The following is an 18,317-nucleotide window of genomic DNA, read 5'->3' as shown; positions in this document are numbered from 1 at the left end:
CATAGCACCAAGCCACCCTATCACATGTACACAGAATCCAACCTTACAAACATATTGCAACAATTCTTTAAAAAAACATATAAAATATAAACTAAATCTGCGGGCCAATACAAAATCACTGAACAGCACTATCTTTAAAAATATACTTTGATTCAACATACAGTACAGATGTTTTAGCTGCTCAATGTAGCTTTCATACAGTCTAAATTGTTAAAATGTTTTGATTTAGTGGGATACAAGACTGCTATGTTTATGTATAAAGCCAGGAACAATTTATTACCTGGTGGAATTCAAAAACTATTTAATGAAAGGGAAGGGGGATATAATTTAAGGGGTCAGTTAAATTTAGAAATTCATGCTATACGTACAACCAAAAAAAGATTTTGTATTTCCATAAGTGGGGTAAAACTATGGAATAATTTAAGTGTGGACAGAAAAAATAGTAATAGAATTGATGAGTTTAAACATAAATATAAAGGTATGTGTCAATCAAGATATATGCAAGAACAATTAGATGGAACATTGTGGGTGTGGTGTATGAATGTTAACACTCTGTAATAATTCTTTAGTATATTACTTGTGTGGTGTAGAAGATAATTATTTAAGAATGTAATTATGTAAGAATGTTAACAATCTGGAATAATTTTTTAGTATATCACTAGCGTGGTGTAGAACAAAATTATCTATGTAGAGATACTGCTTGCAAACCAATGATGGTAAGATGACGTTATGGGGTAGGACTGGATAAGTCTGACTTCTTCCTACTCCATTCAAGCATGTACAGTACTAGGTATAAGCAAATTGATAATGGATTAGCATTTGTGGATATGTGTGAAATTATGTGTGTTGACATATCGACTATCTTTACATGCTTGAAAGAATAAATCAATCAATCAATCAATCAATCAATCAATCAATCAATCAATCAATCAATTTAAAATATTACAGTGCACACACAGATATTATAATGGTGTTACATTGTGTTATTTTCCAAATGGTATAGTTTTATTAGGAGGACTCCACGGTGGAGGTGGACTATCTTGGAGTATCGTCTGTATCTGTCTTTCTTCTTTCTGCCTCTTCTGTTCTAGATCTTTTCTTGTCTGTTGGGATAAAAGAAAGAGAAACATTTCCAGACACTGTCACCATAAACACTTCTTTGACTACTTGCAGATCTACAGGAAAACTGTCAGATTAATCTAAGAAATCAGCCTCTTACCAGCCACTTTTCATACATCTCTAAAGCCAGTTTCTCTTTCTCTTCTTTCAAATATACTTCCTCCTCTGCTTTATTTTTAATTTCTGTACGCTCCATCATGACTTTTTTATGGAGAACATCTTTCTTCTTTTCACACCTTTGTTGTTTTATGGAAAAAAAAACAGACATGAAGCTTTCTATCAACAAAGCTCAGTGCAGCTGTGCTATCTCAGCACAAAGGATTTAATGTTTCATTGGTGTTATGAAATGAGAACTAAAGAAATGATCAAATCACGAATGTACACTCACCAGTTAGAAAAAGCAGATCTGCTCTCTCTCTTTCTTTCTTCATCCTTTTGTTGCTTTTTTACCTGAAGTTTATTTTCGGCTTCCCTCTGTTTTCTGGACTTCTCTTTGAGTAGATGATCTTGCTCATGTTTCCATTTATCAAACACCTGTAGCCATAATAATATTAGTGGTTAACATGACACCTACACACAGAAATGGTTCTTCGGTATAATGCACAATAAACCAACAACACACCTGTTTAGCAGACAGCCTTTTTTCTTCTTTCTCTTCGATCACTCTTTGCTCTTTTCTGATCATATCGTGCTTTTCTTTGGATTTTGCTTGAAAACTTTCTGCTTTCTTTTCTTTCCAAGCCTCATATGATGCAACAGCTTCTTCCTTTTTAGCCTCTTCTTCCTATTTGTTTTTAGAATGATGATGAGAAATATGAATGTATCTTAAATCACCACATTCTTCTTGTAAGCTTTAGGGATGGTTTGGTGTGCTGTAGTGCATCTACAAAACAAACTATTTACCCTTTTCTTCTTTTCTTTCAAGATTTCCTCTTTCCTCTTTATTTGCATGTCCTCTCTTAACTTTTCCTTTTTCTTTTTAAGCCATTCCTGTTTGGAGTACAAATTAGTGGGCATAGCTTTTACTTGACATGAGAATGCACTGTAGAGAATATGAATAACCAGTGTATAAAACACAAATGAATCTTCTTTGTGCAGGAGCCATAATTGTTTAACTGGGACTTTAGCCTCCCAAGGACCCACAAGACAGTAGGATACCCCCTCTAAAATTGAATTATATTGTATTAGGAAAAATACAATGTTTCATGCATAAACAAGCCTTTTCAGAATCCATTCTGCATAATGTAATAAAACTAAAATTATAAAGGAAGCATTTAAAAGGATTAAGTTGTTGGGTGGCAGAACTTACAGTATACTCTGTGCTTCCTATATACTTATACTGTATACGTGTAAGGCTGAGCTCAACCAGACAGCACTTAGAAGAACCACACTGCAGTGTCCTTGATAAAATACAGAACACAGACAAAACACTGTCTAGATTTTCTACTTCAGTAATGTGGACTCGTACACTTGTTTTCCTCCACCATGGTTTATGTTCTACATAACACTAGAAAAAAACACAACTGGCTTGTTATCACACTGACCTGGTAAATAGCAGCTCTGAGGAAATCTGCCGCTTGTGGCTGAGACTCTTGTAGTGATACTTTACTGTCCAGGACTTTGAGACTTCCCAAATACCTTGATTCTGCTTTCCTGGAGCACGCGCTCTGAGATCTCTGAGTGGTCTTAGACTGAGGACCTGAAGTCCTAATTTACATAAAACAAAATAATAGTCATTACCCAGTTTTAGCCAAGAAATTGTATGCATATTGTATTCTGGTGTAGCTTGGAGAGATTTTCCTACCTGGTGTCAAATGATTCTTCCTGAACATGAGAGTTAAGCAACTTAATGATCTGAGTGGTCTTCCGATTTACCCCAAAAGAAAACAATAAACACATTTAATAAAACTAAAATTAATAAGAACAAGATGGAGAGTATATCTAACATGAAGCTAAATGGGCATCATGAAGACTGTCTTACATTAAATGATGTAGAGTGTTTTCCGTCTTGCTCTTTGTTGTCATCAGAAACAAATCCATCTAAAATGATAAATTAAATATCGAGAGAATTACTGAGTTAAAAATGCAATTAACAATGTAAGATTATTGTGTTGAACATACCAGTTATTACCTCTGGATCCAGAATGAACTGTGGATTTTGTGAAGAGCTCTGACTGCTCACTCTTATTCGAAGAGAATTTGCTGAAGCTGGGTGAAACTGCATGATATCCTTCTGCCCACTAAAATACAACAAATAATGGACTCCAGTTAGAGGATCTTTCTACTAATCTTGAAACTTAAAATGGTAATAGCTAAAACATAACATAACCAGTATTTGGGCTACAGGTCCTTACAGTGATGCTGCTGAATGTATCCGATGAAAGAGGAATGGATTCAGAGGGCTGGGTCCTGCTGAGATCCTGAGATTGAGACTCTTCAGGCAGCTTCTCTGCAGCATGAGGGCTCAGTCCCAGAGTCCTTTGCCTTGGCTTGGGCCTGGGTGGCTCCCCATCTGAAGCTCCATCTGAATGATAACAGAGTTTGTGAAAATATAAATTTAAAATCTGCAATGAAAGATAAAGACATGGCTTCATGTGTGCCTATGTGTTCAAAACAAAAAACGGTGTAAACAGACCTTTGAGGTCAGATGTTGACAGATGTGGAGTCTCAGAGCTTTCTTCCAGACCTGAGTTTGTCTTCTCCCCTGGACCTGAAGCTCCCATCACACTGCTGTTAGATGGTAACGGCAAAGGCATGTCCATTAAAGTGCTGCCTGATGTTTGATATGGCATAGATTCACTGGAGCTCTCCATCGTCATTTGAGGATGGGTAGACTCCACACCATTGTTTTTAAACTGTGCGTTATCTTCGCTGACATTTGTGGACTGTTGTGAGGAAAAGGAGTTATTGTAATTGCTGTGTCCACTGATGGAGTTGTCTGGTGGCTCGGTTTCATGCAGCACCGATGCCATTATGTCATCCAACGGGGAGGTGATTCTCTGGCTTTTCAGGAATGAAACTTTCTTTGTCCTCCCATGTTTGCCTTCATCGTCTGAAAGCTCAAAGTCATTGATTTTGCCTTTACTCTTCCCAGCCTTAAATGCATCTGCCTTCTTTTTTCTTGATTTCAGGAGTTCATTGAAATATTCTGTAAAATATAGAACCTTAGTAAATGACAAAACAGATGTAGAGTTTGCTGATTAACTGATTATATCTATATGTTTTATATATAAAGTTTTTTTTATTTCTTATTTGACATCAAGGATCTAAAGATTGAGGGTGTTGTTTTCTGCAGAGCTTGCAAAGTCCCTTTTGGAAAATTCGTTACACTAAGCAAAATAAATCAAACTGACTTAGTATCCCATTCCACTGAGCCCTCAGAAATCAACTAATTCTCTAATATATGTAGTACATTTTGCTCTGAATCACATTGATATGCACACAAGTACAAAGTATCTTACACATAGTGATGTGAAATAAATAATTTATAGCTGCTAAAAACGAGAAGACAATAAAGTAGGGTCAACATCAACAATTAAAATGTAAACAAAAGCACTAGCTAAAGACAGCTACATGTATACCCACTAGTATTATGTACATATATCTACTGTCTTACCATCTTCGTCTTCACTGAAGTCATCAGAATAGTAGTCTGTTTTTGTTTTGCTTGCTCTAGCAGAGACAGCATCACGAAGTTCATCCTTCAAAGACATGATTTCACGTCGACATATTTACTAACAGTCTTCACATGGTTGCTGGTTTAACTACTCCACTCACGTTTCCGTATGTAAGATATCCAAACGACACACAATGAAACTTTTAACGTTACCTGGAATGTTGTCCGCTTCGATGTTTTCGGGCTTTTCGTGTAAGCCAGTGTCGTGAACTCTTGATTTATCATCCTGAAAACTATGAACGAACTGCATTCAGTAGCATGCTAGCTAGTGTTCGGTTAGATCACTGTAACAAACAGCTGTTAATTAGTCAGTTTCCTATGCTGCTGAATTGCAACGATGCAAAGTTTGACTGCCACATGATTGCTGTCTGGTTCAATATACAACTATTCATAAATGGTATTAACTATAAGCACACATTCGCAGCTAACGCTAGTGGGCCGAGTTAAGCTACTCAAAAATGTTGACGGTAACCCAGGGAAACCAGTTTCGACACTGCGCATGCTCAAATTCCCCCAAAATCAGATTCGAGTCGATTAATAAAACGATATTTTGGAGCTGCAGTTAAATGTTTTATATCTAACATGATCTACGAACTGCGTTAATACCGCTAATATGAATACATTGATAAACGTGTATTATTAAAATTTTTAAAGTATGAAGAACAATCTATGATGGAAGTTTTTAGATCCTCCATACTCAAATGTAACATATAGGCCTACTACGATAAAATGTAATATTTTAGTCTTGTGGTTGGGTGAGGTGTTGTTTCATGTGCATTAAAGCATATCTTATAAGATCATCATAGGTTTCTTTGTTTTTGTTAAGTCTTAATCAGCAACTACACCTTCCCAGTAGGCTAAATGGAGTAAAAGTATAAAGTAGTTTCATATGGACAAAATCTACATTCAAATACCTCAAAAGGTTCCTAGTTATATTACACCACTGGTTATACAATTATATTGCATTTATGGTGGGAAATCTGAAAATAATTGAAAAATACTCAGCAGGCACATAAGTGTATGTTTGCAATGTTATCTCAAGTGTTGAATTAAAGCCAGAAAAAAAAAAAGTGTGGCGTTGCCTATATGTGCCTTAGTGAACTTAGGAATGCACCAGCTTCCAACAAAACACAGACAGGTAATAAGACTGTACTTTTATTTTTGTTTGTTATAGGAAAAGTGCATAGTTGAAGCCCTTTTACGCTTAAACATTATCATAAAACTTGTACCAGACAGTCCAGCTGTTAACCTCAACCACCCTGTTTAGCTCCCACTACATTATATACAACTACCTATGGTTTGACCTTCATATATCTCCTCTCTGACATCTCTCATGCAAGTTTAAAAAGATGTATTAAAATTTAGAGGCCATTTGATATGAAAATGAAGCAGCCAGCCTACAGTTGTAGTAAATCATATCCCGATTGTGAATATGTTCAAAAACCCTGGAGCAAATCCCAAGGCCCAGATGCACTTTAATAACCATGATAGGGGCATGACAAAGATGTTCACAAAATACAGTCAGAGACTTTGAAATACAGGGTACCCTCTTATAACATAATGCAATAACCAACAGAGGCATAGAAAGATACATAAAACTAACATAAAATGACCTCAAATATTGCAGTTCATTCACAAAAATTTGCACTGATACAAGAACTATAAATTCAGTGGCACTGTCGGACAATGCAACTTTACTTTTCATTGGTTTGTCCTACTATAAATCAGAAACATTTGATTGCGCCCATCAATTAATGAAGAAAAGTGATTCTCACTAAGAAAAGAACTGGCCTGCATTTCCACCAAGCCATCATCATCATTTTTAGACTGCTTTATCAGTTTAACACACCTTCAAAAGGAATCAACATACCACAAGAAAAGTGCTAGTAACATATGATTCATGGCTATTAAGTCATTACTATTAAGTCAGTATACAATTATCATTTTCTTCTTCTAGCCACAAAACAATTACAGTACATGGAATCATCTTATCGATGATTATGCTGAGTATACTGTTTTACAATTACCTAAACCGTATGTTTGCCTTCTACTCATTTTGTGAAAGGGTGTGAAATGTGCGCATTTAACTAGCCTCTAAATAGACTTTTATACATTTACTCTCCTGACTGAGGGGGAGAATTGTTCTCTGTTGTGTGGTAAATATTTAGCTTACTTTTTCTACAATAATGCATGTCTTATTGCAAATTACTGCTCATACTACAGTAACAATCTGACACATCAAGTGGCAATATTTTTATAATAACAGTGTATCAAATTACAATGTACCAACAATGTAAAAGGGGTCATAGCAATGAGCTTACAGACAACTATCACCTGAATCTGCAGTTCCCCTCAGCTTAAGGGGGTTTAATATCGAGTTTCTGTTCATTGCTTAGCTGTCCGACTGCAACTGTACTATTTTGTTTCACCCTCGCAGTACCATTTTTGGCCAAAGCAGGCAGCCATTTTCCAAATAGCATCAGCATCAAACTGCAGACAGATGAAGTTTGAGCTGGTAAAGACAGCAGAGCATTAATAGCTCAAGAGCCAGATGTTTCCCTCAGGAGTTGGCAGAAACCATAAACAGAACTAATAAAGAGCAAGTACATTCATCAGGTGGCCTGGAACACAAATGAATAATAATGTTGCTTGTACTTCCCAAAAGTCTAACTAAGCAAATGTGTGCTAACACCGTCACCCTATCAACACCATAAGAAAATATATCAATGTTGTGTTCACAACTTGTTTCCACTGCCCACAAATAGCCAAAATCATCCATTTATGCAGGTTTGAGGGCTGCCAATCTTGGAAGATAAGAGATCAGACTATTTGCTGGCTCAGGTAAAAATTTTACATGACTGATGTAAACACAGATTAGTTCACTGCATTAGGATCAATATGCCACATTACAGTGAACAAAATCCTCAATCAGACTTTAATGTAATCAAATGTTTTAAATTCTGCCTTTCGTCTTATTTAATAAGCCATTAAAACATTACATGATATGACAGTTACTGGCTCTATTTAGAGTTTAAAGTGGAAAGAGAGGAATGTATCTAAGGGGCTGGAGGAACCCACCACCCTTCATTACTCAAGCTACTCCTCTTTTCTCCCCCAACACGTGTTCAATTTGAGTTTATCTCCGAGTTCCCAAAGATCAGTTAGCAACAGAGCTGGGATCAGGGACCGACTCATTAAAGACTTAAGTACCATGTAGAGCCCAATGCCATCACCATACTGACACTGTCAGCCAATATTATTGCTCAAAATTGGCCTAACATTGTTTCAGCATGTGATGAGAGATTTACAAAACCAGATTTGTCTTACGTTTTTTTTAGGTAATTGTATTATATTGTTATTTAACTACCCATAAAATATATTAAAACTTTTTAAAATTTCCTGCCTCAGCACAGATCTTTGTCAAAAATAACCAAAGCTGGAGCAGCTATAGAAGGACAATAACTGCCAATATTATGTTGTGCATTTGTGTGAATAAGAAATAATGACCATCTATATCACCAGATGTTTTTAACTCTGAAATATTATATTATTAGCCTCATCAATCCAGTATCAGTTGGGCTTTAGTAACAAGAATCAGAGAGAGATCTGGAATGGAAAATGGAAAAAGTAAAAGATATTTGTATGAAGGTTGATGGGGAGATGAAGCCATCTAGGTCACAGTTATTTGCCAACTGTGTAGCTCCAATCAGAGTATGTGGATGAGAGTTGGTAGTCTGGCTTCACTGCTAGTCAATAGGAGGTGCTGGTGGCTCTCTTCCTTCACTCTGTAACCCAAGAAAAGAAGATTATGAATCTGTTGAGGAGCACACCCTGACATCACTGCTGTTGTAATCATGGGTGGACTATATGTAGACACATTATCCAGTATGACATTAGGGACAGCTTGACATCTGGTTGTATACAGACAGGCTGAGTCATTGTTACAATAGAGCTCCAGTGTTGGCTCTGGGCAACATCAAAGAACAAACAGTTTCTGGTTCCTAGCTTTGGGAGAAACTTAATCTGTCCTCTCAACTTTTAAACCTAGCAACTGTATAAGTGTTTAATACATTTACAATTGCTTTTAGCTGTAACAACATGAAAAACATTTAATGATACTGGCCTAAAAAAACAATACATTGACCATTTAAATTTCATCAGATTAATTTCTGAAGTCAGTTGGAACCAATAAATACAATAACACAACAGCAACAGGTATTAAAACAAAAAAAATAAAATAAAACTACAAGGGTTTGTAGTAGTGATTCTCAGCCCATGATAAAAAAAGTATTACATTTAACACCAACAGGAGCAAACCAATTACTGAATCTGATTAAGTCTTTTTATCAGTGTCACATCAGTGTGTGTACCTCTAAAACTTGTTGTTTATTTTTTGTGACTACGTGTTCATCTTGCAGTTATTCCTAAGTACACACAGTGTGCTATGATTTTTACTCTTTTTAGGAGTTCACATCAGAGATGGGCGATGGAATGATGCCATCGTCGACGACCTGCACCCATCACAATAGCGAGTCACCATCATGACTTAAATCTTCCCAACCCTGCCGGCTGCACAGCAGTGCCAGCAACAACGACAATCCTGTTAGCAAAGCTCAGTGTAGGAAATAAATCGCCACAGTTTCTGGTTAAAATGACAAACAGCAGGGTCATACCAGCTGTTGCTAACTAACACCAACTCTGACTTAAATTGACACAACAGAATGAAACTCATTGTTGTCAGGTTTGTAACCTCACTGCACCCGGGTGGAGAAACAGACAACATGCTTTATTGCTGTTAGCTCAAGATTGTTTATAAGGTAAAAGGGCATCAATGATTAATTAGAGTGAAATGAGTGCTTCTCTATAGTCCCAACAACTCCAGAATGAGGTGTCTTCACAGGTAAAACTATTATTATTTTCCTTTATTAAATCTTAAAAAGTCAAATAATGTCTTATTCGGTTTGATGAGAAACAGATTTTCTCAAGCTAAAAGCAAATTCCCTCCTACATTGAGAATTATTGATTATTGTTCAAGAGACACTAGAAGTGCCAAGTTAAACCAAGGTGGTTCACTAACTAAAATTCCAAGTATAATCTGTACTGACATTGTGTGGTCCAGTGGGTTTTCCTGTGGAATGGGGATCCCTGCGACTGGAGGGGCGCATCAGGAACAGCACCAGAGCCACCACCACCCATCCTATCAGAACCATGGGGAGGGTCAGGTCACCTCCTCCACCGACAGGCCCGCCGGGACCTGGCACTGAACATAAACAAACAATCTTCGTTATAGCACACGCACAGTAATCTAGAATAATATTTCTGATTTGACAACATGTTTGAATGCAGCCATGCCTCAACACACAAAGATATAATGTGAACTACATTAAAAAGTGGCCATACATACATTCCTGAGGGCACTCTGTGTCTGTGCAGTAGGACTGGGATTGCCTGAGCTGAAAGGGAAATTACAGAAGAACAGAAAAAATAAACTCTTTTATTCTGTGACTTTGATAACTCTGGTTACCACTGCTCTCATCTAGAGATAGAAAAATAAACACACTGCTAATACAACTGTGAGATAAAACGTAAGAGTTTCTTGTTTCATAAGTCATGCAAACATGTGCTCACTCACCGTTTACAGGGACCGGTATACATAATTCACATGTGGATGGTACAAAGCAACCATCTGACTGCTTCCTAAAATATACTGTACTATTCTGACTGCTGTGCAGATCTTTTAGTTATTTGGGCAACCTTTCCTGCTGCAAGCAAATCAGAAAGCCCCACGGGTGGCATCAAGCACTGAGCCAATTGCAGCTTGCCATGAAAGTTACACCTATGCACAAAGAGCCAATGAGGTCACCTGGAAACTGAAAACACTATTACCAGCTGTCTTTCTAATACACTCAAACTATTTTAATTCAACCATTTTGACAATGCATATAGAGCAGCCAGAGAATATTTCCAAGCACAATACAAACCTGTCGACATACAGTGCGACAACGTCTTTGTGTAGCAGAACTGATAGGCTCTCAAAACAAACACAGAGGTGGAACCAGGATACTGGCTCAGTGCCATTCTGTGGGTTTTCATTCTCTTCCTTTGAGATATTCAGTTACTTGCTAGTTGTTTCTAACACCGACCTTTTTGCTTCCATCCCTCCAGGAAATATTTTCACTTCACGCTGCATTTGTAATCATTTTTTAGTATATCACTAGCGTGGTGTAGAACAAAATTATCTATGTAGAAATACTGCTTGCAAAACAATGATGGTAAGATGATGTCATGGGGTAGGACTAGACAAGTCTAACTTCTTCCTACTCCGTTCAAGCATGTACTAGGTATAAGCAAATTGATAATGCATTTGTGGATATGTGTGAAATTATGTGTGTTGACATATTGACTGTCTTTACATGTTTGAAAGAATAAAATCAAAAATCAAATCATACATGGGGTACTCTGACCTCTCCCTTCCATAATCAAGTCTGCTGCTTACATTTCAAGTGACACGAAAAGCCTCTCGGGTCCATTACTTACCAGGTTGATGAGGCGCCTCATAGCATACTCTTGGTTGCAGATGCACTCACAAGGGTCAAAACCTCCCTCTGCCATTTCTCAGCAGACAGTGTCCACCTTTCAACAAACCAAAAGTTCTGTATTTAACTAGGTGTACAAGTGAGAGAAACCTAATGCTGCGTGTTATCAGTGCTGTGCTCTGTTGTTGTTTCATAGGCACACACAGGTCAGGAGGAGGAGACAGTAAGGGACAGTCAGCACACTCTGTGGCAGGATTATCTTTCTATCACACTCTTAACTATATTCATGTTTTTAAGTTATTTATGAAATGCAGCATATGCTGCCAAAGCAAGGAAATAAATAAAAACCAAGCTGAGGAATGTTTGTGACTTCATTTCTGAAACCTCGCTCTCACTTTTTAAATAGATCTATTTAGGCCTTTATATAACAAGATACATATTTTCTAAGAGCTGATTCTGGCACGGTCCATGTATTTTTAACATGTATAGTCTGAACTGGTTTGCCTTTATACTGCAGCTGTTAAAAGTAACACTAATTAGGAGTCGAATTGTAAGCTAATGCTTTGTTTACATCATACTGCATGGGATGGATTCCAGTGCTGATGACTTGCAAACATTCACATCATCAAGACAGTTCTGTGATTATAGAATTGCATTAAAATAAAATAATACCATATCCATTACATTTGAGTTGAATTACACTGAATGATGGTCTATGGATGATGTGAAGCATCCATTTGTTTGGTTTTCTAGCTTTTCTGTATTTGAAGCAGAATGCGGCCTACAAGTCAGAAACTCCAAATAATAACTCGTGACATGAACATGGTACATTATATACTGCTCAAACAAATAAAGGGAACACAACATAAGACATCCTAGATCTGAATGAATGAAATATTCTTATTAAATACCTTGTTCATTACATAGTTGAATGTCTTATTTTCCCTTGTGTTCCCTTTATTTTTTGAGCAGTGTATATGCACATGCCAACCAATTGGTATACAAACAGAGCAGTACATTTTAAACTGTTTTCATTAAAGCAATGTAATATATGGAGAAAGTGTTTTGCGTTGTTGTCTTTTGCACCTTTTTTTTTTTTTACATCAAGATGTAGAAACTAAACTTCATCTCTGCACTTGCAGGTGGATGGATTGACCAATTCTGTTGAGCCCTGAGACACTGTTTCTACATAGCCGTAAACACATCTTTAGCAATTCTATCCTGGAATTTATTTTTAATTGGCCAACATACAGTACTGGGCAAAGGTTTTAGTCTTTAGATGTTTAGAGTCTTATCAGCACACAGTGCCTCCATGGAGACTTCTGATCAGTCCCAAACTCATTCTGTAGCATGACTCCAAACACACAACTACTGTCATAGAGAACTATGAGAAGAACATGGATCCTTGCAACAGATGGTCTGGTCCCCACAGCACACTGATCTCAACATTATGGGATTGCATCAAACAACACTGAGTCAGCCAAATTCCACTTGGCAAAGTTTCCTTGAGTCTCGAGTCACTGCTTCTACATAACCTTAAACGTTTCTTGTTATTTATTGTTAAACGTGCATGCATATCGTCCTGGCTAATTTACCTGTCGAGCTCGTCTATAACAAAAGTAAAAGTAGATTATAAAGTCAAAGATGTTTTAAGTCAAAACAAATATACATGCGTTTGGCTCAGACAGGTTTCGACTCAACTACAGACTTGTTACTGAGCGACTGAATTATCAAAAACATGTGCACGTTAAATTTTCCGTGGGTGGGTTCTTGTATACTTCAATAGTGACGACCAGTCGAAGTTTAAAGGCAGCTTTAATCACTTGTTAAAATAAACCAACACTGATTTTTACAATCACAAAATGCTCCTTCCGAACTAACGTAGCTAATATTAGACTAGCTTCTTGCTAACCTAGCCTGCAAGCCCAGACAAACCTAATAATATTTTTCGCCTGTTAATAAATATATGATTAGAGACACATGTGACTACAAGCGGCAACAAAACACAAATCACTTACCTGAGTTTTGTAGACTTTCAGAAAGCGTTTACAATCTTTGAAAGGCCTGTGAGAGCTCCTGCTACTGCAGCTGGTCTTCTGCTTTTCACAGAACCTTCAACTAGAGTCTATGGTCTGTTTAATACACATGAGCGAACAAACATCCGGGAATGCTGAGAGCGAACTAAACGTTTCTTATTGGGCCAGATGTTTGATGAACAGGCCTTTGAGCCAATCACAGTAAATATCCATTATGACGTCTGGATAGTAAACAAAGGTCCAGCTGCCTGCTCAGAGGCAACAGATCCAAATTTTGTTGAGATGTTTAACCACAGACACAGCGGTCAAATGTAACTGAGTACATTCATCTGAATCTTGTACTTAAGTACAAATTTGAGGTACTTGTGCTGACGTATTCCAGTTCTATGCTACTTTATACTTCTACTGCTTTTCAGGCTACAGACCACTTACAAAAACCAGTGTTTCACTGTGGCCCCTTGTTATGTTTCAAGAGTCCACTGAGTTTTACCAGAGTGAATTGTCCTTTAAGTTTCTCGAATAGTTTCATTAAAAATATTTTTGGATGTCTAATATTTTCTCAAAAAAGGTAAAAGTCCCCCCAAAAAATCTGTATTTGTGTCAGTGATTTTACGTATCAGATGTTATTATTAATAATTTTAAAATGTATATGTGATCTTTTGGAGGGTCCTGAGCTCTTGGTCTGAAACCACTGTGCTAAACTACCTAATGTAGTTAAAGCATCAAGTCTAGCTGCTACAGCACTAAACCAGCTGCCTACACACTAATGCCATATCCTTTATTTTATAAATGGATTTTGTCCAGCTAAGTCCTGCAACAGAAGGTAAGTCCACTGGAGAGGTCTCCATAAGGACCTATGGGCTATATGGAAGGACAAAGTGTCATACTAGAGGAGGGTTCTTCAGTCTGGCAACTCAATGTGTTCTTATTAATATCTTAATGCAATAATAATGTATTAACGCTTATAAATCATTAACTAGAGCTTAATCATTAATAAACAGCGTTGTGTCAGAGAGGGATACAATATATTCATTTGCTTAAAGTTATTTAGCCCCTGAGTAATATAACTATAAATAAAATCCTCAGAGCAAATCACAGTCAGAATATAAATGCAGACCGCTAACAGTGATAAAAATCAGATGTGTTCTGCACATGACGCGAAATGTCATGAAGGCAAGTTTGAAAAGAACATAAGCCAATGTCTTCTACCAGCAGAGCTGAATAATGAAAGTTCCAGTTTCTGCTTTATCTAGCTGCATTGTGTGTACATGTCCGGGACCGGTAGAAGCTGCGAGCTGTCCGGCAGGCAGGCGACGGCAACGGTGAGCGGCCTCTGAAGTAAAAAGAAACGGTACACGCTGAAAGTGAAAGGAGGGCTGAGAAGGAGTGTGAGAAAGCACCGAGCAGACAGTCTCAGTAGAGACACGCACAACACAGCATAGGAAGAGAGGCCCGGGTCTGGCTTCAAGGCAGCAGCAGCAGCTCAACAGACACAGCCATGGCTAACATCGCTGTCCAAAGGATCAAGCGGGAGTTCAAAGAAGTTCTCAAAAGCGAAGAGGTGCGGTAACCTTACTAAATACTTATTTAACTTCAGTTCAGTTCCTTTGTCGGTGTTTCAGCACCATCAAGATGTAGACTGTCTGTGGACGTTACGACGGACCAAAATTACCTTTGCTAACGTCAGGTCCGAGTCCCGTGTTGCAGTAGGTCAGGCCTAAACAGGAGAACTTTAGCTAGCATTAGCTCAGTGCCAGTGTCTGGTCTTAGCTCTCCTGTTATGTCAGATAAAGTGTTCAGGAAACACCGGGGATTCCGCTCGGTCAACTAACAGGCCGCTCCATTCTTACAAACAATACCATATACCTTTGGGGAAATTGATTTATTCAAACAAACCTCCCTCGTATGGCCTACCAAACCCTTCGTACAAGGTGCAGTAGCTGTTTACTGACGTAACTAAATTAGTTACTGTCAGTCCGATTTAGCAGCTTTTAGCTTGCTAACGGTATTTTGATATCTCATCCACAATTAGCATGGGCTAACCTGTGGTGTTCTCCCTTAACGTTCACAAACTTAAACTTATTACACTGTAACCAACTGTGTGTTGCACCAAGGAGTGATTGTGGTAATTTAAAGCCTGTATTTAGTCATACAACTGCCTGTCATATCTTTCTACTATGGGTTTGTAGTTAACTTTTGCCAGCTTGGCTCTGTATTAGGCTACCTATGATGCAAACGCAAATACCCTAACATTTTCAGAGAAACTGTAACAAAGTGATTTAGATATTTATAACAACATGTATGTACTGCCTTCATATTTGTCAGCTAAAGTGTGACAGATGTCCTGTCATGTGTCCCAACATTAGACAAGTAAAAACCAAATAAAAGTAGATTTGGTGGATGAGAACTTCACAGAGCTGAGGGGAGAGATAGCAGGTCCTCCAGATACACCATATGAAGGTAATGTCTCACACCTGCATTATAATAACCTGATGATATATTAACCACAAGACGTTAATGCTATGATGTGCTATGCTACGTTAAAGCATTGTTCTGTCATTTCCAGGTGGCAGGTATCAGCTTGAAATAAAAATTCCAGAAACCTATCCTTTTAACCCACCAAAGGTATGTGCTCCATCTGGCCCCCTCTGCGTTTCTCTCATTCATTGAGTGACATTACATGTGCACTGTTATTCTGATTGACATCATGGTGTTGGAGTGAACATTTTATATGTTGTTAATGTGGTTTTGAAAAACCTAAATAAGCCAACTGCAGAGTGTAGGATGTGGTGGCTTGTAAACTTTTTATTCAGGTTTCTGATCACTGCCTGCCCAGTTGTACAGGTAGTTCAACTGGGCAGGCAGTGATCAGGGCAATCAGTGTAGTGTCTCAGTAAAAAAAAAAAAAGATACAGTGACAAAATATACACTAGGATGAAAACAAAAATGTGATTCTAACAACGAGGAAGATAACAGTATGGTCTCTCTAGTCTTAGGAAATTACTGGTGATCATATGGTGAAACTAACTCCAGCTGAGCAAACAGGATGTGGTTGCTTTTAAACTTTTTATTCAGGTTTCTGACCACTGCCTGCCCAGTTGTACAGGTAGTTCAACTGGGCAGGCAGTGATCAGGGCAATCAGTGTAGTGTCTCAGTAAAAAAAAAAAAAGATACAGTGACAAAATATACACTAGGATGAAAACAAAAATGTGATTCTAACAACGAGGAAGATAACAGTATGGTCTCTCTAGTCTTAGGAAATTACTGGTGATCATATGGTGAAACTAACTCCAGCTGAGCAAACAAACAAATAACTAAAATTGTAACGTACAGGAAACCTGGATACTATAAGAAATTTATATACAGAAAGCTGAAAGACCAGATTCCCATGTTACATGTAAACAACTAAATGTGTGGGTGGCATATGTGAAACTGTCCATCATTTTGTAATAAAATGAACAGATTTTTTTTTTTTTAATGGCTAAAGAATATCTGCTTCTGGCTTATCCAGTTAATTAAATCTCTGTAGACAAATAATTTGACACTATATGTTGTGACACTGCCAAAATATATCCAGATATCTTCACAAGGAAAAGACTTGAAACCAGGATACTACTGTACATGCAAATGTACCCAGTGTAACCTACACTTGCTTCTGTTTTTCCATTACCTCACTCTTCTTAACTACATAACATATCCACATCTGTCTTAGGTACGTTTCATCACTAAGATCTGGCACCCTAACATCAGTTCTGTGACAGGAGCAATATGTCTCGACATTTTAAAAGACCAGTGGTGAGTGACAGGTGTTTGTACATTCTGACCTATAGTACTTGATATTCCACTGTGTCCCCACCCCCCAACCTCCACTTATCTGTTCCAACTTCTAATCTGTCTCACCCAGGGCAGCTGCTATGACCCTGCGGACGGTGCTGTTGTCTCTGCAGGCCCTCCTTGCTGCTGCAGAACCAGATGATCCACAGGATGCAGTAGTAGCAAACCAGGTGAGAAAGACATTTTCTGTTTGATACAATATTTATTCCTGGCACTTCTTTTTTTCAAATGGCAAATACTGCAGCAAGCTCTTTCTCTCTGCATTCTCAGTATAAGCAGAACCCAGAAATGTTCAAACAGACTGCAAGGCTGTGGTCACACGTCTACGCAGGCGCTCCTGTCTCTAGCCCTGACTACACACGTAAAATAGACAAACTCTGTGCCATGGGCTTTGATAAGGTTGGAATCACTTTGCTTTTGTTGTACTTTAATGTGTATGCATTGAACAAGGCGTGGTGGTGTAGAAGAGGAAAATTTGACAGTAGAGGGGAACTCATTTCTCAGTAAAGAAAATAACATAGTCATGCCCTCTTTTGACTGCATGCATGTGCTGTCTCACTGTAGTAAATTTCAAAGCATTTTACTCTTAACACTGCACAATTTATTCAAACCTCCATGAAAATGAAAAGCATTTATTGTATTATCAGGATCACTTACAGTCAGGGAAAAAATTATTTGAACCCCAGCTGATTTTGTAAGTTTGCCCACTAACAAAGAAATGATCAGTCTACAATGTCAATGGTAGGTTTATGTGAACAGTGAGAGACACAACAATAACAAAAAAAAAATCCAGAAAAATGCATTACAAAAAAAGTTATACATTAATTTGCATTTTCATGAATGAAATAAGTATTTGATCCCTTTGCAAAACGTGCTTTAGTACTTGGTGGCAAAACCTTTGTTGGCAATCACAGAGGTCAGACGTTTCTTGTAGTTGGCCACAAGGTTTGCACACATCTCAGGGGGGATTTTGACCCACTCCTCTTTGCAGATCCTCTCCAAGTCATTAATGTTTCATAGCTGATGTTTGGCAACTCGAACCTTCAGCTCCCTCCACAGATTTTCTATGGGATTAAGGTCTGGAGACTGACTAGGCCACTCCATGACCTTAATAT

General features: G+C 37.8%; 3 protein-coding genes across 4 annotated transcripts in view; 1 reads left to right on the top strand and 2 right to left on the bottom strand.

Annotated features, from left to right (window-relative positions):
* Positions 1–913: 913 nt before the first annotated feature.
* Positions 914–5,291, bottom strand: map9 (microtubule-associated protein 9). 2 transcript variants are annotated; one of them, XM_020602099.1, is made up of 13 exons: positions 4,949–5,291; positions 4,736–4,820; positions 3,755–4,267; positions 3,474–3,643; positions 3,251–3,359; positions 3,101–3,159; positions 2,924–2,982; positions 2,664–2,826; positions 2,023–2,109; positions 1,742–1,903; positions 1,508–1,653; positions 1,220–1,355; positions 914–1,103 (listed from the first exon to the last, which is right to left on the bottom strand). In XM_020602099.1, exons 1-13 carry the CDS (start codon positions 5,018–5,020, stop codon positions 984–986), a joined length of 1,881 nt encoding a protein of 626 aa, XP_020457755.1. In that variant the 5' UTR covers positions 5,021–5,291; the 3' UTR covers positions 914–983. The 2 variants fall into 2 exon arrangements, with proteins under 2 accessions (XP_020457755.1, XP_020457756.1); XM_020602100.1 differs by having other exon boundaries at positions 2,924–2,943.
* A 959-nt stretch (positions 5,292–6,250) lies between these two features.
* On the bottom strand, positions 6,251–13,488 carry smim14 (small integral membrane protein 14). Its single transcript, XM_020602145.1, has 5 exons — positions 13,350–13,488; positions 11,333–11,428; positions 10,200–10,248; positions 9,901–10,055; positions 6,251–8,580 (listed from the first exon to the last, which is right to left on the bottom strand). Exons 2-5 carry the CDS (start codon positions 11,405–11,407, stop codon positions 8,542–8,544), a joined length of 318 nt encoding a protein of 105 aa, XP_020457801.1. The 5' UTR covers positions 11,408–11,428; positions 13,350–13,488; the 3' UTR covers positions 6,251–8,541.
* Positions 13,489–14,504: 1,016 nt separating this feature from the next.
* Positions 14,505–18,317, top strand: part of ube2kb (ubiquitin-conjugating enzyme E2Kb (UBC1 homolog, yeast)) — a 6,985-nt gene continuing 3,172 nt past the window's right edge. The window contains exons 1-6 of the mRNA XM_020602135.1: positions 14,505–14,928; positions 15,734–15,827; positions 15,934–15,992; positions 17,081–17,163; positions 17,273–17,372; positions 17,473–17,601. Coding sequence (XP_020457791.1) covers positions 14,866–14,928; positions 15,734–15,827; positions 15,934–15,992; positions 17,081–17,163; positions 17,273–17,372; positions 17,473–17,601 — 528 coding nt within the window. The 5' untranslated portion in view covers positions 14,505–14,865. The remainder of the gene's footprint in view (positions 14,929–15,733; positions 15,828–15,933; positions 15,993–17,080; positions 17,164–17,272; positions 17,373–17,472; positions 17,602–18,317) is intronic.

This window comes from Monopterus albus, unplaced genomic scaffold (genome assembly GCF_001952655.1).
Source record: "Monopterus albus unplaced genomic scaffold, M_albus_1.0 scaffold54.1, whole genome shotgun sequence".
Lineage (NCBI taxonomy): Eukaryota > Metazoa > Chordata > Actinopteri > Synbranchiformes > Synbranchidae > Monopterus > Monopterus albus.
Note: the sequence above shows the minus strand (reverse complement) of the source record. Positions and strands in the feature narration are given on the sequence as shown.